General features: G+C 41.2%; 2 protein-coding genes across 4 annotated transcripts; one reads left to right on the forward strand and one right to left on the reverse strand.

Annotated features, from left to right (window-relative positions):
• faf2 (Fas associated factor family member 2) lies at window positions 1-7,345 on the forward strand. The gene is made up of 11 exons (XM_088293116.1): window positions 1-165; window positions 827-895; window positions 2,753-2,887; window positions 3,049-3,125; window positions 3,203-3,341; window positions 3,608-3,693; window positions 3,876-3,967; window positions 4,369-4,546; window positions 5,560-5,731; window positions 5,830-5,973; window positions 6,313-7,345. The coding sequence occupies exons 1-11, from the start codon at window positions 103-105 to the stop codon at window positions 6,493-6,495; spliced, it is 1,338 nt and encodes a 445-aa protein (XP_088149242.1). The 5' UTR covers window positions 1-102; the 3' UTR covers window positions 6,496-7,345.
• On the reverse strand, window positions 7,322-25,774 carry rnf44 (ring finger protein 44). 3 transcript variants are annotated; one of them, XM_088293119.1, is made up of 11 exons: window positions 25,475-25,774; window positions 21,277-21,465; window positions 20,662-20,884; window positions 19,547-19,666; window positions 18,075-18,248; window positions 17,838-17,993; window positions 14,252-14,367; window positions 14,016-14,103; window positions 11,894-12,015; window positions 10,833-10,932; window positions 7,322-10,751 (listed from the first exon to the last, which is right to left on the reverse strand). In XM_088293119.1, exons 2-11 carry the CDS (start codon window positions 21,381-21,383, stop codon window positions 10,689-10,691), a joined length of 1,269 nt encoding a protein of 422 aa, XP_088149245.1. In that variant the 5' UTR covers window positions 21,384-21,465; window positions 25,475-25,774; the 3' UTR covers window positions 7,322-10,688. The 3 variants fall into 3 exon arrangements, with proteins under 3 accessions (XP_088149245.1, XP_088149243.1, XP_088149244.1); XM_088293117.1 differs by having other exon boundaries at window positions 19,499-19,666; XM_088293118.1 differs by lacking the exon at window positions 25,475-25,774 and adding an exon at window positions 24,139-25,454 and having other exon boundaries at window positions 19,499-19,666.
• Between the last annotated feature and the right edge of the window lie 858 nt (window positions 25,775-26,632).

Raw genomic sequence — 26,632 nt, forward strand, 5'->3', positions numbered from 1 at the left:
CCGATGTTCTCCAAGCCACGAGATGTCAGCAGTGTGCTACTCGAGCTCGGCTAATTCCTGCTTTGACGTTGCTGAGCCTTGCTAGGTGATTGGCGAGCTAAAATGGCGGCGCCAGAGGAGCCTGAATTATCGCAGGCGCAAACCGAAAAACTGCTCCAATTTCAGGTATACACGATCCGAAGCCAGGTGGTTTCCGGCATCATAAAATGGGGTGTCCTTGCCCAGCGCCAACAGGCACCGTTTGGCCCAACTCTCAGTTTTTGAAGCCTTTTTCACACAGTCAACTTCGATGCTGGTCAACTTCAGAGCTAACGTTAGAACCAAAGCTAGCATTAGCTTGCATATCTTACAAGTTAGTGGACTTGAAAGGGCGTTGAATCGACTTGAATCGCGGACTATCGGTTGTGTCTTCATCATCGCCAAAGACGTAATGCCCCGTTGTAAACTAAACACAACTTTGGATTTGGTTTTCTTAGATCCTGCCTCTGGTGTCACTACATCGCTGACTCCTTGTTTCGATGAGTTCAGTTTATCACTACAGACACGACCGAGCTGTCACTAAAGTTTTGACACGTGTCTTTGAAGTCATTTTTAGCCATTTTCTGTGTTGTTATAATGAAAATGATCCAACGCAATCATTTAATTCTGTAACATAAGTGCAGTTTCTTTGATGTGCAGTTAGAGAGCTAGCAGCCCCTGAGCTAACCTATGTCATGTGTTGCCGCTTCATGCTAGTTATGTGTTTAATGTTAATGCTGCATTTTGTTAACTTGTCAAGTAACGATTGAGTTGGTATACGTCATACATTTATTCTTCTTTCTGACAGGATCTTACTGGCTTGGAATCGATCGATCAATGTCGGCGCACATTAGAGCAGCATAACTGGAACATTGAGGTGACCTGTTAATATTTCATATATTGACAATTCACACCTTTGGCCGCACTTTATAGTTCTGTGCGAGCCACAACCGTCACACCATTACACTGAAAACTGTTTCTGAGATTACTAAAACATTACCTTTTAGACCAGCAGTTCTCAACAGTTGTCACCCTGTGACCCACATCTTCCTATTGTTGCAAAATCGCAACTCACAACCCACTTGTATTGTGGTTAAGAACAATTAAACGTTTTTTTTTGTTTAAAAATATCTCTGAAAATATGTGTACAGCATAATCGATTTTCAAATGACAATAATTTACACACCGCCAAAAACAGTGCTAACCAAAAACTCACCCGCGCTGCAGTTAAGTGAGTAAGAATTCCTTTTCCATGAGACTTTTCCCAGCCCATGTAGTTGCAATCGAACCGCATTTCAGAAGCTCTGCAAGGGCTGGGCGATATGACCTCAAATCAATATCACAGTAAATTGAGCAATTTTACCTAGATAACGATAAATGCTTGATAAATTCCCCCCCGTGGACCAAAATCAAAATAAATGCATATTAACTGATTTTTTTTTTATTGACCAACTGGTAGACATAACTTTCAATGAAAAATAAAAGCACAAAATAATTTGTATAAACATTCCAAATAGCTTGCTTTACATGACTTGAACTATGTCACAAAGAACAGGAGAAAAGGGTACCTCTCGCAAAATCTTTTTCTGCAAATAGATTGCGCCAAGATGCTGTAATCCCATGTGCAAAGGGCTAGATTTGTGTAAAGGTCTCTTGTAAACAATATAAACAATGCCATGTGCAAAGGAGCTAGTGTGGCCTGTTAACGAAATGCTATATAAAATTTAAAAAAAAAAGTCAATGCTAGCCAAATAAACAAGTGTGCATCATCAGGAAAATGCGCAGTCGCCACTTGTCGTCTATGTATTACGATGCACTTTGTAGTTCATGTTCTTTTGCTCAAACATCGTCTTAATGGAACCCAAAATACATCCAAACAACAGATTTCCTTTTGTGACAAGCACAACAGGAACAACTTCAACTAACGTTACTTCTTCAGCCGTGTCAGCCGCTTCTTGATTTGAATCCCCCACTACTACCTTGTGGACAGTTTTCTTTCGTATTCAGATGGGTGGAGTCACGTGACTACACGCCCTGTAGCAGTCTTAAAGGGGCATGAACATAGCTGCAGACAGAAAAGACTTTTCTTTTCGTTTTTTTTTTTTTAAACACCTAATTTACCGACATTGGCAAAATGATGTTGGTTATTGTAATACATTTCGGTAACGGTAAGTTTTCCGTTTAGCACCCAACCCTACCCTCCGCAGAGGTGGCTCAAGACTCACCGCTTGTGACATGATATGGTAGAACCCACACACGGCGTTTGTGTGGTGTTGTGCACAGTTCAGTTGATGCCGCTCTGCGCCTGTTGTAATTGAAAAGCATCGGGTGCAGTGTGTTGTATGGGGATGGAGTCTCGAATGGAAAAGTGGCATGAGATTATTTTAGTCATTCTGCCCTCGCACACGCACACTGCATGCCATAGTGTTTTCACAATACTATACAACTTTATTGATATAGCGCATTTCACGACCGCTGCAGTTTTAACAAAGCGCTTTCCCTATGGTGTAATATAAATTAGAACACAAAGTAAAACACACAAACGCATACAATAGATACCAGAAGAACAGCAGAACAGCGACAGTCTCATGTTGAGTCGAAAGCTAGAGTTTTCTTTTTTTTTTTTGTGCGTGACTATTATGTGAGCCTCACGTGTACCTGGCTCCAGAGTATTGTTGTTGCTGTTGTGAGTTGTGACTTTCCCCCCACAAATAATTAAATGTGTGCCTTTCAGTCTGCAGTACAAGACAGGCTCAATGAGGAGGAAGGAGTGCCCAGTGTGTTCAACCCTCCGCCGTCTAGACCATTACAGGTCAACACAACAGACCACAGAGTATATAGTTATATTGTCTCCAGGCCACAACCCAGGGTAGGTCTGCTGCCGTTTATTGGAATAAATTACTACGTATTGCTTGTAGACCAATGGTTGGGATCAAATATGAACTTAAACAACGTGATAAGATTTCCAATTGTTAAGTTTTGTGTTTTAGCGTGAATCCACTCATTGATTTAGTTGGCTTTGTATTTCAGGGATTTCTAGGATGGAGTTATTACTTGATAATGCTACCTTTCAGATTTACATATAACACACTTCTGGACATATTCAGGTAAGAAGGATGACGCATTGATATGCACCGGATGCTTGGGGAAAACATCACAGACGGGCACTGTCTTTGTGTTACAGGTTTGCCCTGTGGTTCGTGCGGCCGGACCCGCGTGGTCGTGTTTCAGACCCCGTTGGGGATGTTGTTGCATTTATTCGTACTTATGAGGAAAAGTACGGTCGCTCACATCCTGTTTTTTACCAGGGAGCATACAGCCAGGTGAGTTCAGAGATTTGCTTGATTGATTGCAATCACTCAGAATAACCCTATTAAGTGATAAATTGGTTATGAATTTCGGCGATTGTATGGGTGAACAATTAATCAAAAATCAAATCACTTCTGCAATTTAGTAGAATGCAATTTTCAAATTGCAAACTGCAATTTTGACAAAGATAAAAAAAATTTAAAAAAATCAAGAGGTAAAATCTATACATCTTAATGCTGATCACTGTATTTTCCAATGATTTTCCAAAACGTGTTGACAGGCATTAAATGATGCCAAACGGGAGCTCCGCTACCTTTTAGTGTACCTTCATGGGGACGATCATCAAGACACTGATGAGTTTTGCCGGTATGTGTCATGATTTCCCCCCCCACCCAGATTCATTTAGACATTCTTTCAAAGGACCTGACGGTTCTGTTTGTGTTAGTCGTGTGCCTGTTAGCCTTTTGCTATCTCCAGATGTTCTCTAACCATATAAAGCGTTTTTAAAATAAGAGGTTAATTCTGTGCTGCTGTGTACCTCTCTGTAGCTCCACATTATGTACAGAAGAGGTGGTAACCTTCGTCAACACCCGAATGCTGTTCTGGGCATGCTCAACAAGCAAGCCTGAGGGCTACAGAGGTAAACAGATTGGTTTCTATTTGATTCAACTCAGTAGTGTATAGCGGTGAATTATTTTCTTCTGTGAAGATTTGTGATCAGTTTTGCTGCTGTAACTAAAATTTTAGGCTCCAAACCAAAATATCATACTCGTCGTGAGTATGAAGCAGTACAATTCGCTACCACTCCAAACTGCAACCACTGTGGTCATTGGGGTTCTGGCCCATTGGGGATCAGTTGAAAATTTCAAATGTACAGCTGAAGGAGCTTTGTGAACATTTTACAGGGAGCCAATGAGGCATGTTTTGAAAATCGCGCACGAAACAGTTCACATTTAGTTTTATTTCATTTTTATTTTTTTTGCCAGTCCTATTGTGTGTACACGTCCAATTTTTGCAAATGCTTTTGTCCATCCCATTTAGTTTCCCAAGCATTGCGGGAGAACACTTATCCATTCCTGGCCATGATCGTGCTGAAGGACCGCAAGATGACAGTCGTCGGCCGCCTTGAGGGTGTCATCCAGCCCGAGGACTTTGTCAGTCAGCTCACCTTCATTATGGAGGCCAACCAAACATATCTGATGTCTGAGCGCCTTGAACGGTACTAGCTGTGTCCTCTGTGTTTCTTTTTTTTTTCCAAACAAAAAAAAAAACGTAACTTATTAGCGCACGACATACAAAGATAACAGAGAAAATACAATGGAAATAACTGAATGTCAACCAAAATAACAGTGAGTGTTTACGAAACGCAATAAAGGGAGGGATTGTTCATGTGTCAGTTAGCAGCAAGACTAATCCATTTTTTCATTCAGTTATTATATTATTTGGTTATTTCCATTGTATTCCTGCATTCATTGCAATATCAAGAATGTTAAAGGAATTGTACTTGCACATGGGTTGATAGCATCCATGTTCCTTCTCCCAAAGCACAAAACAGAACATCTGTCAACGGGATTGCAGCCAAAATGTGAATATTGGCGGTACTGGGCTGGTAGAATACTAGCTCCCCCTTGTGGTCTGAATGTGTAGCTATGGAGCCACACACAGGCACACAAGTCTCCAAACGCGCATTTGCAAATCGCCACCCGCATTTGTGAGTCGTCCATGACAGGACTGTCGCAAGAGTCACATAAACGAATACAGCCAATCAAGAGGCCCAATGTTTACAGATCACACACTTACAGATTTCTGTGCACATTTTAACCATGTTTGCACTGAGCTGAAATACTTAGTGGTTACGTTGTTCTTTTCAATATCCAGACTCAAACTATATAGTGTAACTCTATCTAGTGGTTGAACAGTAGAGGAGAATTACACTTAAAATAGAAGATACAATCAACACAACTGCGAACCCTGATGAGGGGTTTACTTTACTGTATTTTAATACAATACAACTTTATTTTGATTTTAAGCTCAATTCTACTTTGAATATCCCATTTGGGTTGTCTTAAAAATTTGTTAGAGAGCGACGCACAAATCTTATACAAGCGTGCATATTTTACAAATCCATCTAAAAATTAATTGCTTAAAACTATGATATAGCTTGGGCGCTAAAGATGAACCGCGTAAAAGTGAATGTTTGTTCGTTGTGGATGAATTTTTTTTTTTCCTCAGAGAGGAGAGGAGTCAGACACAAGTGCTAAGACAACAGCAAGACGAGGCGTACCAGGCATCCCTCCGTGCCGACCAGGAGAAGGACCGAAAGAAGCGAGAGGAGGAGGAGCAACGGAGACAAGAGGAGGAGAAGGTTCTGCAGTGCGCTCTTGCAGAGGAGAGGAGACGACGGGTGAGTCTCAACGTGCCTTACAACTCATAAGCCCGCTAAATGAGGTTCAATGAACAATCCTGGGTCATACTGCAATCTTTTTTCTTTTTTTTTACCAGACACTAGAAGAGGAGAAGGAGAGGAAGTCAGAATGTCTCCCGCCAGAGCCGCTTGCAGACGATCCAGAAAGTGTCAAAATAGTGTTCAAACTGCCCAATGACACACGCGTGGAAAGACGATTCCTCTTCTGGCAGTCACTTACAGTGAGTCCACATTCAGCATGTCTTAAGTGTACGCCAAAGCGAAAATTCAGTTGAATGTTATGTTTTTAGCAACCCAACTTTGTTACCCAACTGAAACTCAGTAAAAGCTTATTTAGTCGTAATTCCATAATAATTAGGCCATTATCTGAAACTTAAATCCAAACTATACATATAATACAAAAATATTTATTTTCATTGAAGAGGGACTTCATTTTTTTTTTTTTACTTTTTATTCTCTAAAATGAAGCTACGAAATTGCACACAATTTTAATTTCAAATCCCGTAACAGCACAGAATTGTCTTTCTTATCCATTGTAAATTCTTGTTTTTCTTTTTCAGGTAATCTATGACTTCCTGTTCTCGTTGAAAGAAAGCCCAGAGAAGTTTCAGATCGTCACCAACTTCCCTCGCCGAGTGCTGCCCTGCCTTCCGACCGAGGAGCAGCCCAACCCTCCCACGCTGAAAGAGGCGGGACTCAGTCGTTCCGAGGTCCTTTTTGTTCAGGATCTTACGGACGATTAAAAAAACAAAAAGACCTCAAGCCGCTTCTGCGTGGGAACACCTTCTACAATGTCCAGCCGTACATGCCCCCTCCCTCTCCCGTTCGTCCTTTTTTGTTGAATGGCTACTATGGGATCGTTGAGTAAAAATTTGGAATAATATAGACCTCCCCTTGGGCAGCCGTTGTTCACCTGTGTTTACAGGGTTCCCAATAGCCTGGAAAGTCTTGAATTTTATTCAATAAATATTTCTTGGAAGTTCTAACTTGATCCCTTTCCATCCACAGAGGTCTCATCTCATGTTTATCAGCTGCCTGTTCATTTTGTCTTTACCCATGACTCTAGTAGTCATTGAAAAGGCTAGTGATTCCTCCACTTAGAAAATTCTCCAACAAGTAGTTGAGACCCTTGCTAAACCAGTTGCATGACCAAAAATACCTTAGAGTATCTATTAACCCAGTTGGGAACAGGGACTTTCGCTTTGGCTTTGTTTTAGTATTGTTAAAAAAAAAAAAACGTTTGGCAGGTTGTACACTCGTTTGAAATGCCTTTTTACTTCTATATGACACAAAACGGAGCCAGATTTAGACTTAAAGGAAATATGGGAACCCTGTTTTAAATGAGTGACATGTACATAAGTGTTCATAAACATGGAATTTCCTCCCCTGACTCATCTGTGTCATCTAATGACCAGATGCATGTTGACTGTGCAAAGCAGACTGAAGTTTCACGGGCCACAGCTTTTTTTTTCCACGTGGCATGCTCTGCTAGTCTGCTGTCACTCACCAACGTTTTGCTTGTAACATCCAAATAAGCTCTTGTAAAGATGTCATTTCCCCAACTATAAATTAAAAAAAAGTGGGTTTATTGAACATTTGTAGTTGCATCACAGTTTGAAATGATACAAGCATCATATTGGTATACGTAATACATTTATTAGTGAACAACCCTCTCCAATCAGCCACAACAATTAAAAAAAAAATATGATTGCACTACTTTGTAAAGCATAACTAGCAAATTTCATTTAAAAAAAGTACAAATCTTAAAAAGTTCAAACAGTATACAGATGCATATAATACACTAACTAGTTCATGTTAAATGCTACAAACAATGATTCCAATGGAATGAAAAATTAAAACAACCATTTCCTCTATGTAATATATATATGTGTAAATATATATATATTAGTTTCCACCCTCCCTCCCCCCACAATACAAACATGGAAAAATGAGGTAACTGTAAATGTGCAAGTACCAAAGCAAAATATATCTGCCTAACACACAACACGTGCCCCTGGCTCTGTTGGTGGGTGGGCTGAGGACCCCTTGAATGACCGGGTAGGGTAAGAACAGTAAATCACGATCCCACCGCAGCAAAAAAAAAAAAAAAAATGTAAACTATAAATGGCATCTACAAAGTAATCAATCACAAATCCCAACAATTTTTAGCTGCTTATTGGAACTTTTTTTTTTTTTTGCACCAGACAAGCTGTGAGATTGAAGTTAACAGAAAGACTACTACAAGACTCTATTCTGTTGTCTTAATCATAAATTGCTTCAGTGGGAAGTTTTTTCTTCTTCCTTAAATTAGTGGCGTTGCTGAATAATGTCAATTGAAAAGTTACTCCCCAAAATAAGCGCTAATATCAACATGAAGTACATGTGAACAATACATTTTAAGATATTGATACACTGAGAGCAAGTGCCTGACAGGCAGGTACAGTACTACACTGGAATATGTATGACAACACTTATCTTCTTTTTTTTTTTTTAAACCTTTAAAGTATAATTATAATGATTTCCACTGGGGGGTATTAGTATAACATGCTTTAAGAATACATGAGATCCATGACAAACTATTGCATTCACGCAAGTGAGTTTTTGTAGCTAAAAGCAGAACATCTAGCACCTTGTCACTATGGCTTTTTGATCAAACTACAGTAGTCTCAGAGCAGGTTGTTTTCAGTCATTAGGGCAATAACAGTAACACAACGCATGTTAAGAATTGATGGACCCAGACCACTTTGTTCCCAACAAAATGAAGTTAGCGCAATAAAATCTTGTAGTCATTCAGTTCTATTAGAAATATGTGCAGTACAATGCATGGCAGTTATCAGCTGAGCGATAAGATCCGAACCTCCAGAAACCGACCTGGAACTGGATGACAAGCATGCATATTGTGCACTGTTAAATAGGTCCCCAGCAGCTCTGAAGCTCTCCCTCACGCGCTTGCTCATTTTTTTTTTTTTTTGTAAGCATGCAAACACCTTTTGGAGTGATTAGGTAGGAGTGTGCGCACATTGAGAAGTTGGACCACAGCAAATAGTCAAAACTGGTTTGTAAAATGACTTCTGTACGTTGCCTCTTTTTTCTTTTGAAAACATGCCTCGTCTTTAAACGGTGTACTATTTCAGACATAAGAGGATATAATAATTGCTTATATTAAATAATTTGTGGTCAGAGGAAAATGACCAACATAAATTCAAATAGCTCCTTTTCATGGCATCCTTCCCATTTGACACTCTTCTTGTCCTGTATCCTCATATACCGAGTGGCCCTGAGTTTTTTTTTGTTTTGTTTGTTTTTTTTTTTTTTTACGTACAATATAGCCTGCGAATAGATATGTATGTACACGTAGATTAATTCTCAAAGCTGTGGGTAGAACTCATTAAATGGCTTCTTTTTTTCATTTGAAGATGGCACACACGTCAAAGACTCACATTCACTTAAGACACTGAAGTAAAGAAAAAGGCAAGATCCCTTTACACGTAAAAGCAATGCTTACAACTGCCTATTAGTGCTTACTAATTTTTTTTTTCTCATAAGTCGCAACACAAGCAAGAAAGTAGAAGTGTTTCCGCACTACTGAACACCAGTGACTTCTACGACATTCTTCTGTCTTCAATTCTAAAAGCATTCACGCGCAAGTTATACATACACTTGTTCTTTTTTTTTTTTTTTTCATAAACACCGCCATTAAGCTGATGACCACGTTACCAAAAGATAAACACAAACATTGTTGGTGCTCCCAACGCGTTCCTTCAACTCATTTTCTCCAAATTACAAAGCAATAAATAAAACCTTTTAGAAACGGTGAAAATGACACAGTATTTGCCAGGTTTAGTAATAGGTTTGTGCTTGTCAAGGTCATATAAGAAGGCAGGTCTAACATCTGGAAAAGTAGGCAATATCTATATATTGGATTTGGCTCACAAACAAACAAACAAACATTGACAGCCACGTCTTCCCCAAACACAAAGATTAAAAAGTCCATTCAGAAGTCGCCCCTTTGCAACATATTACTGTCCGCACGGGACAACGGTGACTTGCATCCATTTTAATGCTTGTCTTCCCACATAAGCAAGCCGTTCTTTTAATATGCTGCTTCGATTATTTTTTTTCTTCTTCTCCTCTCAAGTTAGATCATTTTGGTGGTAATGCTTGGTTTAAATATTGCTAGTCGGAATCAACAGTTCATGCAAATCCCAGCATGCCGCCCTGTATCCAGTGGTTACACAATACATTGGCTCTGTGAACAGGATAAGCGCGCGCACGCACACGTACACACGCACGCACGCACACACACGCAGAGGATAGCCGTAGCACTTGTGCAGTTATGCTCGATGACCTAGAAATGATCCGATCCGTAAATCCAAGACACCTTTTTGGATATGTGTGTGTTCCAGAGGAGGATGGTGTGGCAGATGCGTGTCACTTGCAGTCTAAAAGCTCAGGCTGAACAAAAGAGGGCTAAATGATCAATCGAGTATTGCAGAACATATACATGAAGTCTGTTTCGCCAACACTAACATGCATCTATGGTGCTTCTCCGCGCATCCTTTTAGTCTTGAATCACATCCAGCGTTCCATCCTCCACGAACCCCACTAAACTCTACTAATGCAACCCTGAAACAAAAGCAGCAAATAATGCGCACGGATGGGGAAACTCTTTGGAATCGGCAACAAGGAAGTGGGGAGGCCAGAGAAAGAACCAGCTGGTGATCCCAGCGCTCGGCCTTCTGGCTGCAGTGGGATTTTTTTTTTCTTCACAAGACTTGGGACAAATGAAGCACAGCAGAGGTACTGGGGGCTCCGAGAACCATCCCGGATTGCTTATTATTTAGGAAGTGGGTTGTTCGCTGCGGTTAGTTAGTGACGGGTGTCCACAGCTTTAGGACTAACTCTGGTGTGGGCGAAGCTTTTTCCACTCTGGCGCTCACTCCGCCTCCCGGTGCACGTCTGACGCATCGGCTCGGCAGATGGGACAAGTGCGATTGGTCTGGAAGTCAAGAGGAGGGAGATCACATTCCAACACGCCGACTGTAAAACCAAATTGACTGTCTCGACGACGTCATCTTACCTTTAACCATTTGTCCACACATTTGGCGTGGAATTCGTGGTTGCAGGGTAACACCCGAAGTAGCTGCCTACACTCAAAGTCACTAAAGCACACAACACACCTGGGAACAAAACAAAAAAAAATACATGTAGTACACACAAAATAATTGAAATATAATTTAAACCTGAGGTGAATTTGTTACAGTTGCCAATTGTTCCAGACCAAATCTCATACCTTAAACTTATCATCATCGAGATATGAACGAATCCCAATACGGTAATTTCCCAATTTTGCGGACCATAAGGCGTACATAAAATCCTTACATTTTCTAAAAAAATAGACAATGCCCCATGTATGGATGGATGCTGGCTTTTCAGTTTGTCATCTTGAATTCAAATTCCTTCCTATTACGTTGCCGTCATTCTCATCCACATCTAAGAGCTAACAGGCATCGATATGTTTTTGGCATACCGGAACTAGGACGACTTGCTGCTTCTGTGTCCTGTAAATCATGGGAAATGTAGTCCGACTGGCCTACTCCCTGCTTCCATGTCTAAGAATCTTGGGATATGTAGTTCCACTAACCCAATCCTGCGTTTGCTGGTAGCATAAATTGACCTTTTCAGGAGGCATATTTCCAAGTTTGTACCGTGGGACGGGACGGGACGAGATAGCATTGAGCATTAGCCAAAGTAGTAACAACCACCGGTCACAAGACTGACTTGCGATGCTTCGACTCATTTTTTTTTTTTTTTTTTTATCTGTCAGAGGATCCCCTCCGCTCGAAGCAGCCCCCGTGTAATTTGACGGCGAACAAAAGCACGCGAGACATGCAGCACTACCGGATGTTTTAAACCGGTCCGAACATCAAAATAGCGGTATATCTGTCAAATAAAAATATGGTACAATTAGAATAAACTTTTTCAAATAGAATGCATTACCAAAACATTGTGCATTATGACCCGGTGCGTGTTATGTATGATTATTTATTTATTTAAATAAACCAGTTCATTGATATTGCGCCTACTAATACATTATGTATGTGTGCGTCTCCAATATACATATAAAAAGATAAATCTTACAGCGTTTGCTCAGATAGATGATTCTCTGAGCTGAACCTGTAGGATGGAAGTTGCTCAATGTCAGCCTTGGCGAGTCCACGTGGTTTCGCTTCACCCAGCCTCTCGGCCAGATTTAGTAAAGCCTGCAGAGAGAATCCACTTTTTAGAGTCTTGTAGAAAAATGGTGGGAATTACGGAAAAGCGTACTTAATGAAGGACGGCCTCTGTGAGTAAATTGCTTTGATTATCTTTTTCAACCCCACACTGGAAGTTGAAGCCGTCCCCACTGCCTGTTGTTATGGTAGCGGTAAAACAGACTCAGTATTAAACCAGCAGTATGTCGAGTTCACTTGAATGACACATGGCTGATTTCAGCGAGACAAGAAATAAGAGTGTGTAGTTGAACAATTACTTCAAATTCCAATTGACCTTGGACGTAGGAGACTGCAATTTTTCAAATCACAGCCTTCAATTAAAAAAAAAAATAAAAAACCTGCTTCATTTCGATCAGTCGGTAGGCTGCCACAGATTTGTTTACATTATTGTTGTAATCGGATTTATGATTTGATTGATTTTTAGGCCGTGCTTGTTTGGTAGAATTCTGTGAAGTAGTCGTAGTGGACGCTCGAGAGACTGCAAGTCAGAGTGTTCAGAAAGTTAACAACTTTTGCCTTTATTCTAACGTAAGACTAAACTAAAAGACCAAAACATCAGTCTTTTTGCGTGGTTTATACCTTGTTCAAGCCATTCCTCTGGAAGGATTTAACCTGTCGCGCAAAAAGGTGTGTGAAGCACAGTAAAAAAGATCTATAATGAGTGAACAATTTAAGTGGATAAAACTCTAAATATTGAGTATTAAATATTGAATTGAACTAAAAAAAGCAATAACATGTTGATTTAATCTGATTTATTTATGAAATTTGTATGGCCTAGTGAATTTTGAGTGGCCACGGGCAACTGTTAATTTAGACTCCTGCATTAGTTATTGTACTTTCTATTACACAATCTATTGCTAAAAAATCCATGGGAAGAAGAACTTGGGGGGGGGGGGGAATCACAATATTGGAAAAGAAAGCGATGTCCCCAGCCATTGCTTTTTTCCCCCTCCCAATATTGTGATTTAATTTCACATCAGGAGGGGAGTGTACTGTGATTCTTGATCTTTGGGTTATTTTGACAAAAGCCTGCCACAGGCTTTGAAGTACTACACCTGGGACCTTCCCTTAATTCATTTTGAATTCGATGACCCCATTCAACGATGAACACTTTTATAATCGCATGTGATGAAAATGCTCAGAAGCGATCAATATTCTACACAAAGACGTGAAGAGCAACTGCACAAACAAATTGTGAACATCCACAAACTCTGCATTGGTACAATGAATCACTGACAACAAAGACGTGTTGATAACTAATTCATGACTTTTGACAATGTCACTGTAAAATGTAATGCAATGTATTTCTAACAACATAATGAGCTTTGGGTAGAGGTGTTCTTTAATTTCCCTATATCATCATAAACATTCATTTTTAAACGCTGAGGGCAAACTTATAAATAGGAGAGGCATATTATTCTGTATGCACTCAGTCCAAATGTACACAAATAATGTTTGTACAGGTTGTTAGATTCATTCGCTTTTTAGTGCTGTAATGTGTTTTATGGGGTAATATAGTGTGTTTGAATATTTTAAGATAAAAATGTAAGATGGGCTGAGGATATGGAATCAGTTTGTGTATTTCTAATCATGTTTTTATACACTCATTAATGTTTGCACACACACACACACACGCCGACATTTATGCTTTGGCACACACGCATACGCACACATTTTTGCTTCTGTTGTCTAATAAGTTTCTATTTCCTTGCTTTCAGTGTAAGCCATGATGTGCTAGTTTCAGTTTCGTTATGACTCTCCTTCAAGCTCTAATAAAAGAGGAGGTGGAACGGAAGAGAGAGAGAGATGGTGCTCAGAGCTGAAGGGAGCAAGACGGCTCTCTCTCTCTCTCTCGCTTCCGGTCGACCGGTAAAGATGAACAACAATGCCTGCTTTTTTCCTGGTGAGATCAGCCACCTTTAGTAAGTTATTTCAGGCGTCAGGGCATTTAAACCCGACAAAAAAGTATGGCCAAGAGGCAAACTAACCTCATAGTTTTCCATTTCCACATCATCCACGTCAAGGTCGAGACTGATGGCTGGGCCCACTGCAGTTGGAGGCACAGGAAGCATTGAGCTGCACAAAGAGAAACAGACAATTAAACACAATCCTCATAAAAACATTCACCATCAACATGCATCGCTGTAAAAAGTCATCCGCGCGCACTGGTAACTAGAGTTGACCCTCTTACATGAGAAACGAGCATTGTCCGTGTTATACGTACAGAAAGTAAGGGAGGAAGCCTGGGTAGTAGGATGGGGGCGGCGGGGGAGGAGGGAGAGGCTGCTGCAGCCGGTATCTCTGTCCATTTGCTCGCCGGGGCAGCATGTGGGGATATGGCTAGTGGGAGACACAGTCGGGGATTAAAACTCTGATCAACACAAAAGTCATTACAGCATATTGCAGAACTGAGTCGCAGAAACATAGTCAATAATCATTTACAATTACAGTTACAGAAAGTGCTTTGATATAAACTTATGATGTGAATTTGTGCCACACAAATGACATAACTAGCTGTCATATTTGTGAAAATACATTTGAGATGGATGGCTACACATTTGTCACTAAAATGTTAGTGACTATATATGTCCTGGGAATAGAAAAAATACAGACACATTGAGTGTGAGTAAGTTTTAAGTACTAGTCATGTAGGTGTGACATTCATACTTCTCAGCTAAACACTTACCCATAAAAGGCTCTTCAAAGCATGCAAATTTGAAACTAAATAGCAAATTAGGCACAAGACAATATAATAGGGATATTTTGACCAATAATAATGAAACAATGATAATTGATGAAAATCATCTCTATCACATATTCATAGGGCAGGAAAAAATACATTTTTAAAAACAAAAACAGTAACATGAAGCATAAAAAAAATGGTATTTAATGTGATAAACGAGTAAGATATAGGGTGATATACACTCCTACCTATTTTTTTTATTTTTTCTACTCACATTTATTAAGTGCGGTTCAGACTGCAGGTTTTATGGCTTAATTCAGATTTTTTGGGGGTGAATCTGATTTTTCTGCGTAATTGTTCACATTAAATATTAATTGCGACCTCAGTCTGTCTGGTGTGTGAACCAAATGCATCCCCGAAGCGACTCACATGCGCAGAAGAAGAGACGTCAATCACAATATATTCTTTGCGGGAGTAAATATGCTCCAGTTTTGAAAGGGCTCATCTTTTTATCATTTAATATCTACAGAGGAGCGATGCAGGAGAAGGTAGAAATATTTTGGGGAAATAAGTCAAGGTTTATTTTCATTTCGAGGAGACATCGAATAAAGATGCGTCACGCCATTGCCTTGCATAAAAAAAAAAAAACTTTTGTGTGGTTGAATTACTACCATCGCCACAGATGGCACTTTATGCTACATGTTTCTAAATTCAAATCAAATTTGCATATTCACTGACAATTGTTAATCGCCCTGGCAAGCACTGTCCCCCGCCCGAGCGGAATGCATATTTGGCTTTTGATGACGCCTTGGTCGACCTGGCCGTTCACACTGTGGGCGCATTGCAAAAAATCTCATTTGTATCCGATCTAGGACCAAATTTGAATGTGATCCAGGTCTGATTTAAAAAAATTGGAACTGAGCCATTAAGACAGTCATAAATTTAAGGGTTTTTTTTTTTCATCAAGGTAAAGACCCGATGGGCAAAATAAATCTGATTTGTTTCTCATTTACCTGTAGAAATAGAAATAGAATAGAATAGAAATCCCTTTATTGTCATTGTACTCAAGTGTGCAACGAGATTAGAGGGCTCCCCTCTCCAGTGCAATACAACAATAATACAGACAAATATATAAATTAGATAAATAAAGAAGACAGTGCAATGGAATTCAGTACTGAATAGGGCATATAGAAACACATCACAATGCTGTTTTGCGAGGTTAGGGTGGTCTCGTGTGTGTGTGAGAGTTCAGTAAGGAGATGGCTCTCGGAAAGAAACTGTTTCTCAGTCTATTGGTCCTTGATTTGATGCATCTGTAGCGCCTGCCAGAGGGCAACAGGTCGAACAGGTGTGAGTTTGGGTGGGTATTGTCATTGACGATGTTGAGAGCCCTTCTGAGGCACCGGGCGGTGTAGATGTCCGACAGTGGGGGGAGAGGGCAGCCAATAATCCTTTGCGCTGTTTTGACTGTCCTCTGGAGCCTCACTCTGTCCGCCTCAGTGCAGCCGCTGTACCAGGTGGAGACACAGTACGTCAGCAGGCTCTCGATGGACGAGTGGTAGAAGGCCAGCAGCAGCTTCCTGTCCAGGTTGAATTTCCTGAGGACTCTCAGGAAGTGCAGACGTTGGCGGACCTTCTTTACCACTGCTGTGGTGTTGTGACTCCAAGAAAGGTCATCGGAGATCTGTACTCCCAGGAACTTGAACGTGTGGACCCTCTCCACACACACGCCTTCAATGCAGAGGGGGGGCGGCAGCGTCTTGTTCCTCCTGAAGTCGACGACAATCTCCTTTGTTTTAGCAGAGTTAAGGTGCAGTCTGTTGTCCTTGCACCAAGTTGTCAGTCTCTTTACCTCCTCTCTGTAGGCTGTCTCGTCACCTTCCGAGATCAGACCGACCACTGTCGTGTCGTCAGCAAACTTGACGATGGTGTTGTTGCCGTGGGCCGGGCTGCAGTCGTAGGTGTAGAGGGCGTACAGGAGAGGGCTCAGCACGCATCCTTGGGGGGAACCGGTGCTCAGCGTGCGGGTGGAGGACGTGTAGGGGCCGAGCAACACAGTCTGGGGTCTGTTGGTCAGAAAGTCCTTAATCCAGATGCGTGTGAGGGCAGGGAGGCCGAGAGTGTCCAGTTTGGCGACGAGGATGTCTGGGATGATCGTGTTGAATGCCGAGCTGTAGTCCACAAAGAGCATCCTTGCATAGCTCTGCTGTCGTTCCAGGTGGCCCAGCACAACATGCAGAGCAGTGTCGATGGCGTCCTCAGTGGATCTGTTAGCCCGGTATGCAAACTGGTAGCGGTCCAGAGTGGGAGGAAGGCAGTCCCTGATGTGCTGGAGAACCAGCCTCTCGAAGCACTTCATAATGACTGGTGTGAGAGCAACAGGACGGTAGTCATTCAGGTGGACGGCTGGTGACTTTTTGGGGACAGGAATAATGGTGGAAGTTTTCAAGCAGGAGGGGATGACTGCCTGAGCCAGGGAGCGGTTGAAGATCCTGCAGAAAACATGTGACAGTTGGTGGGCACATGCTCTGAGGACCTTGCCTGGTATTCCGTCGGGTCCAGTAGCTTTCCTGGGGTTGACCGCCAGGAGCGCGCGCCTCACATCGTGTTCCTCTACGATGAGTGGGGGGGAGTTGGAGCTTGAAGTGCGGGGGTGTGACGGTTGGGGCGAGTCAAAGCGAGCGAAGAAGCAGTTAAGCTCCTCTGCCAGCGATGCACTCGGGTCTACAGAGGTCGTGCTGCTGCCACGGAAGTTGGTGATGCTCCGTAGACCCTGCCACACCTCCCGTGGCCTGTTACTGGCAAGGTGGGCCTCCAGCCTCCCCTTGTAGGTTGCCTTGGCTAGCTTGATGCCTTTGCTCAGGTCAGCACGAGCCACCCTGTACTGGGCTTTGTCGCCTGACCTGAAGGCAGCGTCACGGGCCAGTGTAGTTCTGAACGTAGCCTTAGACTTATTAACTGAAATGTGATTGTGTTTTTGCAGTAATGCTTGTTGGTGCGTTAATGATTTTTAAGCTGCCAAATTACTTCCAAGCATCAACTGAGGGACTATAATGTGGATTTTGAAAACACAAACCGAAGCTGGGTAAAAATGCAAGTAAATGGCACAATCGTCAGGCTGCCTTACCACTCCGAAGGGAAGCTCCTGATGCAGAGGCTCTTGAGGAAGATACTGTATGGGCAGAGAAGGAGGCAGCGCTGGTGGGTGATGCGAGTAGGAGAAGGTTCCTAATGGGTGCTGTTCCCCTCTTAGGTCAACTTCATTCTCTACCCTCTGTAGAGGCTGGTGGGGGAGGTAGATGCAAACAATTTGGCTAGCAAACAGTGATCACACCGTTGGTGCTGGTTGCTGTGGACTACTCACCATGCGTGGGTGCTGAGGCTGTAAAGGGACAAATTGGCTCAGAGGAGTAAGGTGCGGCGGCTGGTGAGGGGGTACAGATGGGGGTGGGTGCAATACAAAATGTTCGCTGGAGATCAGGGGTGGGAAGGCTTGGTAAGACACCGGCATATGCTGCATGGTACATGCCTGTATGAGCTGAGAGGAGACAAAAGCACAGGAGGAGACACATTTTTATGCCATTTTCTTCAAACTCACTGTTGGTAATACATCCTCCATCACTGGTCTAAAAATGTAGTTTCAAAACATGTTTTAGGTAGGGCTGAGCGATGGGACAAATGTAAAGAGAAGCTCGGTTACGTGCCATTCTGGTGTTCATTCTTTGTTCTGCTGACTTCTGATTCCAGTTTAGGGAAACGTGGGATTCATCAATTAACTGATCACTAAGATGAGTGACAAATGGGGGTGGGGGGTTTAATATCATCTCAATTAGTTTGATGTGTAAAGAAGAACAACATGTAATCTTTTATGGGACGATGATCTATACGCCACAAGTCCTCCAGGTATAAGAATGATGCAAGAATATTCACAAGAATTCAGAGCAGGATTCTCCAATCCCATTGACAAAAAATAAGTCATACAATTTACCCAATATTTAATCAAGAAAATCTAATCAAATGCGCATCCCGAGATGAAAAAATAAAACACAATGCAAAAATAAACTGTCAATAAGATTATTTTGCATTTAATTTTGCTTTCCCATTTTGCATCAGGAAATGACTTTAGTCAGGCTTTTGATTGGCTAAAACTGACTCATCTTTAAGTATGGTAGCATGGGTCGACATTCATAGTGGCCTATAGCCACGGGGTGACTGTGTCGGGCCACCCTTAAATTCACTGACACTAGCACAAAGGGGCTATGCCAAATTCATAAAAATACTCAAAAATTTGAGTTTTATCGAAATTGATCAGTCATCATGAATTGTTTTACCCCGCAGTGTACATTTTTTTTGTTGCAGGTCAGGTTAAATACTTTGAGAAGGAATGTCTTCAACAACATACAGAGAGAGCCATGGAAATGTACTTTGTTGAATATTCTGTCCGATTTTTTTTTGCAGCAAAAAACGCTATCACACATCACACTGAGCTAACAGTGGACAATTTGCACGTTTGACACATCGCACAACCCCGGTTAAAGCACGTGATAAACACACATGAAGTGACATATTACATTACATAAAACCACAGCACTGAACAGTGTTGCCACAACGCAAACGCATCTTAAGTCGACTTCTTTTCACCCAAAACGAATTCATGCCACTAATTTTGCTATTTCACAAGACACACAGTAGCTTATCAGGAAATTCTCCACAGAAACAGACTGCACAGTTGCTATCGAGTGCTACACGAAAGCCACTGACATTTTGGCTTTATCCTTTCAAACTCACAGGAGGAGGAAGGCAGCAGAGCAGAGAGAGCTGTCCGCTGAACATTACCGAGCATGCTGGGAGCTGCTGAGTGTTGCACCCTGGTAAAGGCTGCCCAGTGTGGATGGGAAATCCATGGGTCGTCACCGTCGTAACAGTGTATGATATTGGAACAGATCCCTGGGGCATCTAAAATAAAAGAAAACACAGATTTTCATCATTTGTGAACCATTTTTGAGAAAAAGAATTGCTCAAAATAAAACGTGTAAAAAAGCTTCAAGTGCGTGAGTCTTATTTATTTATTTTTCACATTTCTTTTTGTAATATTGATATTGGTAACTAGGCATGGGCCAATTGCCGGTTTGATGGTTTACCACGGTTTTAAAAAGTCAGTGTTTCAATCAACGCTAAAACAGGGCACAATGCGATTGGCTGCTTGCAAAGATCACTTTTGGGTTTTTTTCTCAGATGAGCAACGACAAGAGGGATGGAAAAACACAGGAGTTAGTCGGAAGGGAGTTACACGTTTGCTTTTTTTGCTATGTCGATTAATATGCAGAGTCCTATAAAAAATTTAATAAATAATGGTGACAGTGGGTAATAGTTAGCTCCAAGGACATCATGAAAAGCCCATGGGGTCTGTTCTAAAAAAAAATAGCTCACCAGTGATGGGACACTGTGACTTACTAAGAATAATTAAAACAGATGAATAATGTTAACATTAATTTTATTTATTTCAACTTAACATGATAATTTCTCAATGCAACAAATAGTCTATATTTTGTTTAAAAATAAAATCAAATGTAGTCAATGGACAAAATAATGGTGCTATTTACCCAAACATTTAAAAAAAAAAAGACATTTTAGAGCTGTGATTCTAATACCGTGATATTTTTGCTCATGGTAATCATATCGTCAGAATCTAATATCGGACCACAACAACTGGTAACCATGATCATTTTGGTCATATTAATCACAATAGGAAATTTTGAGAACAATTCATGACTTCATGGACAAACGTAATTGAATAGTCCCTGACAAATCATAACAAAACCAAGATCTACAATAAAGGGAGTGACATGTTCAAAAAGTATGATCATTTTTGGCAAAATACGCTGCTGGCAATTGCATGGGGAAATTTGGCATCTGCTACCTGGAGCATCAGCTCGTTCCTGATATGCTACCTGCTCATGTAGATCCACCATGATGGGGTTCTGCTGGGGCAGGTGGGCCGCAGGGTGAAGCATGCGTGGCGCTGTGCTGGTGTGGCTGTATTGTCTGGATTCATCTAAAGGAAACTGTTGATGATGATGGGAGAAAAGCAGATGATGAAGATTCTCATCCTGGACCAGGGAAGAGTGCAGCACAGGCCTGTCTCGTAGCCCCCACTGGCGTCTCACTGGTGGGCTGTAAGACCAGACAAAAAGATACACGATATCACACAAATCATTCAATTCTATGTACAGTAGTATTATCTTATATGACAGTATGTAAACTCAATATCGATGTTTGACAAGTTAATAGGAGAGAAACACAACACATAAGGTAAAATTTAAATACTACATTTGTACACGTTCAAAAAGTTTCTGAGTGGAGCAGACCTTTACTTGACCACATTTATATTTACAAGAATTAAAGTAACAGTCAAAGCCTGCAAGGACCCGTTTAGGCACTGAAACATGGTACCACTTGATTTCACAAGAAACAACACACTATAGTCACGACCCAATCAGTTCATACACAAAAAAAGTACCACCCCCCCCAAAAAAAAACGCATAACATACTGTATTCAACTGTACCTTCTCCTGAGATGCACAGGGGCGTTACAGGGCTCTCCAAGGAACCTCCTCGGGTTCAAGGGGGCTGTTGGGGGCAGCCTATTTACTGCTACTTCCCATGGTCGCATTGGTGACGTCGTGCAGACGAGTCACTCTCGGGGAAAGGAAACTACACGGTGGAGGAGTATGTTGCCTCCGATTGTCTTAACCCTGAAAAAAAAAAAAAAGACAAATTAAAGCTCATACAAAATGCACATGATTATGCCACAGGAATAAAGATTCAACCTGGCAAGTACCGGACTGATAGATATATGAATCACTTAAAGGAATTGTCCGCGGTATCATTCTGGGACTGCTTTGATGCGATCTGCTCAGGAAAGGCAAGACATGCAGTACAACACTTGGGGCTGATTGGGCAAAGTGGCAACTTGCGCACGACTACCTAACTTTAGTTTTGACCAATCCCAGCAACGGATGAAGATGTTGTGACCTGCATGCTCCTTGTTTTGACCAGCTGAGTCCTGTTATGTCGCTGGCAACTATAGCCTGCTAAACACATTGCGGTTCCGCTCCCAAGTCAGTAATCACAGCCTCCATGGCGGGGAATAAGCTACACTTCTTACAAGTATCATTCTCACGTAATTAACGAGGCAAGAATGATGAAGTCATGCTAACTCCTAAGATAACCTAACGTTATCATGAAAGAGCGGAATCAACTTGGGTGACTGAGTACACTTCACAAGAGGTCTCACCAGACCTACATTAACGCGAGCGTATGGTTCGTTTAGCGCCCCCTACATCAGCCAAGAGTGGCGGCCTAAATGATTCAAAGTATATTCATATTCAGGATAAGCGAGGCAGAAACTGGGTCAGTATAGCGTATTTAATGCATATAACATTAAGAATGGATTTTTTTTTCACAATACAGTCCTGAGTTTAGATTTTAACTGTTGAGATCTGCACAATAAATATTCTCAAAATTACATCACAGTCTAGCTCATCTTTATATTTTCATCAATTACTGTCAAACGTTATTTTGCATGCCTCTTATTTAGGTTGATATCGACATTTGTGGAAATTTATGTAGGCTATTTTGCCAATGTTTTTATAAAGCAGCACTACTGGGTGCATTTCTTATTTGATACAGGTTTGTCACTTTAAAAATAAAGTTGATAAAAGCTAAGACGACATTGTGTTGTTTGATGTTTATAGAATAATTCAAAATATATTGTGGCATATTATTGTGATATAAAATCCTATAAGCATGACTTGAACCGTGGCCGCCTTGTTCCAAGGGCCAAAAACTAAACTATGAGAGATACTGCCTCATCAACATGAACCATTTCATTGCAGCAAAAGCAGATTTTCTGATGCAGTGGTTGATTTTCCCCATTGTGCATGTGGAACAACATGTTTTGGATGTTTGTCCATTCATCCAATTTGTATAGTGCTTGACCTCATTAGGGTCTCTCGGGTAGGAGCCTATCCAAGACGACTTTGGCCATGAAGCAGAGTATACCTTGGACTGGACACCAGCCAATCGCAGAGCACTTATAAACAACCATTGTGATTCACATTCATACCAATGGATTATATGGAGTCTTCTATTAGCCTAACGTGCATATTTTGGAAATACGGGAGTTGTCGCGTGAAAACCAATGCCTGAAATAAACAATAAACAACGGTGCGCTTTGTTTCAGAGTTGTTCATAATAAAATAAAACCTCCGGACTGACCCACTAAAATACACCCTGATTGGCATGATGGCAGGTCTCATTGTTGTGCTGTTTTTCATCATCACTTCAATGATTTGCACTTGCAGAAAGTAAATACTCTGAATGACTAAGGGTTATTCATTATTTTATTAGCCTTTTGTTAGTCCGCCCATGCTGCTCATCAATTCACTTCACACTCCAGCTAGAGGATGACTCTCAAGGGAGCAAAAGCCATGAACTATGCAACCACAGTGGTTTATGACAACCTTAAAAGTGGTCAAATGGTGCCCGGGACCAACAAGTGCTGCATGGAGAACTCGGCCACTTGCAGGGAACTGCAGATCATTTGCCTTATTCACACTGGGAGCATTATTCCTCACAGGCAGGCCAAAGCCAAGGTTCGAACTCAGAATTTTAGAGCTGAGTCTTGTCTGGGATTATTCGACAAAATTATTATTTTTTTTAATCTTCAAAATCAACAAGGACAATATTGCTGGTTCTATGGGTGACAAATTAAACATAAACAAGAACAACAGACATCAAAAGATTACAAAAAAAGGGCCCACAGTGTCAAGTTTAAATTCGGTAATGGTTAAAAACCTTCAGTGCTATATTTATCAATTGTCGTGCAAAACAATACTTTAAAAAAATAAAACAACAACAATAACAATACCGTGCGCCCAGGGGGCAAAAATAGGGGTCGCTGTTCCATGGCTGAACAAAAACATGGAAGCCATGTGCTCACAAGACAAAGCAACAACACAAGCTGTTGCGGCGTTCGCGTCTCATTCATGTAAACTCCACTTTTCCGTTGCGTTGCTTTTTTGGTGTATCGCACGAAGCTGTACACACACGACCGGCGGTCTGAGAGACAGGACCGTGGTGGAAGCTGAGAGCTCCTTTCTCCCTGGGAGAAGACGACGTCCCCTGCTGAAGGAGAGATGAGCTAGCTACGTTAGCAAAGCTATGCTAACGCTTTGTCCAACGGGCTCATAGCAAGGACAGTCGGAAAGCACTCGCGTAACCTCGGGACATTTCAAACAAAAACAAGGCTCTCATGAAAATTTTCTAAAATACTTTTTTTAAAAAAAGTTGCACAGAATAGAAGCAGCCAACCAGTATGGACGGACCGAAGTCATAATACGAGTTGATGTAGCTTGAGAGCTTACTTTCGTGGCTAGTTTGTGTGCTCCGTGAGAAGGAGAGGTGACAGGTGATGAAGCTTGCAAAATGACGTCTACCATCCACTTATCCTTGTGCACGAGAGCCCCCAAACGACAAATGTCCCTCGATGCGACACAGTCCCTCGAATTTAATCCACAACTGTTTCCTTCGATGTATATCCAAAAAAAACTACCCGACAGTCTTGCTTGCTAACACAAGACCGCTAGCAGATGCTTTCATTTAGATGCCGAGAGGCTACGTCTCCCCAGCAACCGTAAAAAAAAAAAAATCCACCAATTAGTAGAAACGTATCCAGCGGAGCAATGATAGAAAAATACATACAAGTCGCTCTTTCATAAACGAAGAAAGAAAATCCCGATTGCCGCGTGCACGTTCCACACACTGCATTGTTATGACGAAGCCACGCCTCCGTTTTGTATTGGCCAATCAGAGCGCGGCAAACACAGACAACAGCCGTCCAGACAGCGATGGCTGCGACGTACCAACAAACATTTGTTTTCCTACATGGAAACAAAAGATCACGACGATAAACAAGTGGCCAAACTAGAAGTGTGACGTTTGTGTGCGCATATTTATTCAACCAACGCGTGAATGAAATAAGTGAATTTACATTACGTTATTCAAGTACACTAAGTTTAGGTCATACTTCTGAGTACAGTTAGCTACAGTAAAACTGTAATCTGTCAAACTCAACATGAATTGTCGACACATCTTGAAGCCACGTTGAAGCTGCATGCTATCAAAATAGCATGTGAGCGCAAAATAAAGTTTCTTTTTAAAAAAAATCTTGTTATAAGATGGCAATTAAGAGTGCAACCGGCTATTAATGTTCGCGTGAGTGTTGTGATTCTCAATAGTGGAGGCCATGGTGTCCTATGAGAACGACCCAGTTACGTAATTTTGCACTTGCACGATCGAGAGAGCAAAACAGCTTCCAGTTTCTCTTTGAACAACGTTTCAGCTATGCATTTTTCACACCGGCCAATGTAGCACGGATTGTCTTCAATCTTTACAATCAAGGCCTTATAGCATCTGTGTCAGGCCCGTTTTGCGTGTGTGCAGTAAATAAACGCCGTCACAGCAAAGATTTGGAGCGTATTCCCTCATCGGATACAAGTAAATTTCAAACCACGTAAAGCTCACGGATGACAACCTAATTTTCCCAATGTAAACATTACAACATCGCAGTCAGAAGCAGCAAAACAAGGCGGGGCTGTGGAGGCAGAGCCCAATGAGCGCCATAATAACAACACGTCTTAATTTCCAGCCTCAGACAACATTTCTAGCAATCTAGACGCAGTATCTCATAAGCGCCATTACCTGATTGTTAACGTGCAAACATCCAATCGCTGAATTCCCTTGTAATGTTCACATCTCGTCAATTAAGAACCGTATCTTATGGTCAAATGTTCCCGCATGGAACATTCCGTGATTTTCACCTCAGCTGTAACAAAAAAAACGCGCTATAAATTACAAATCCTGTCAGACATCTCGTCAGAGCTCGCCGTGTGTGTCCACAATGAGACTTAATGTGTTTGCAGCGCGCCGCGTTCATTCTGCACACGCCATTTTCTGCTTTTGAAAGTCGCAGTCCAGCCCACCGTTGTCTTGTTCCTCCTGCACTTCCTTAAACTGTGAACGTATGGATGACTCGACGTGTCTGTATTAGTCCACTCAAAATAGATTTGCTAAATCTCGACGTACTTTTCAGTACAGTCGAACATAAATGCAGATACTGGTAAAATAATGCAATTTGTTGAAAACGGTGGTTTCGTTTCATTCACCGTGTATTTTGTATGGAATCTTCCAGCTAATTACGTTTTAAAGTCACGTCTTTATTCTATTTTTTAATTAAGCCCTATACTTGGACATTACACTTATTCCAATCCTCTGATCTTTAATTATTAGTTAATTTATGCAAAGTGGTGTTGGTGTCGGTTGTGTGTGTGTGGGGGGGGGCATCGACATTGGAGAAGATAAATACTACTGTAATTGTTTTATGCATTGACTTGTACTTGCTACAATTGACCGTATAGGTATGCAATATGCAGTAGGTGGAAGTATTAGCTTAATTTATATTACACCACATGTGAAGTGGTGACAGCGCATTTTTGTGATTTCAGTTGTTTAAACTTGAACAAATTCAGTTTAAAAAAACATTATTATCAAATATAAATTCACACGATTTTTTTCTAGAAAAACAAAAAACAATTTAAGTTTGCAAAGACTTGATTTTATTATATTTATTTTTAGAAGTTTGACACATTTCGCAAAAATATTGCATAATTGTCATATTTTTAATATAAATCACTAACTATCATAATACGCTGATTTAAAGTTAACATCTGTCCTTAAGGACTGCAGAAAAATTGATTGTATCAAACCTGAGTTGTATTCGCTGCAAATTATTTTATTATCCATAGCAAGATAGCAGATACAATAGCAAAAACAAACTTATTTGAAAGACTATAAATTTAG

This window comes from Idiotropiscis lumnitzeri, chromosome 4, assembly GCF_059441095.1.
Source record: "Idiotropiscis lumnitzeri isolate Australia: NSW breed Sydney's pygmy pipehorse chromosome 4, RoL_Ilum_1.0, whole genome shotgun sequence".
NCBI classification, from domain to species: Eukaryota; Metazoa; Chordata; class Actinopteri; order Syngnathiformes; family Syngnathidae; genus Idiotropiscis; species Idiotropiscis lumnitzeri.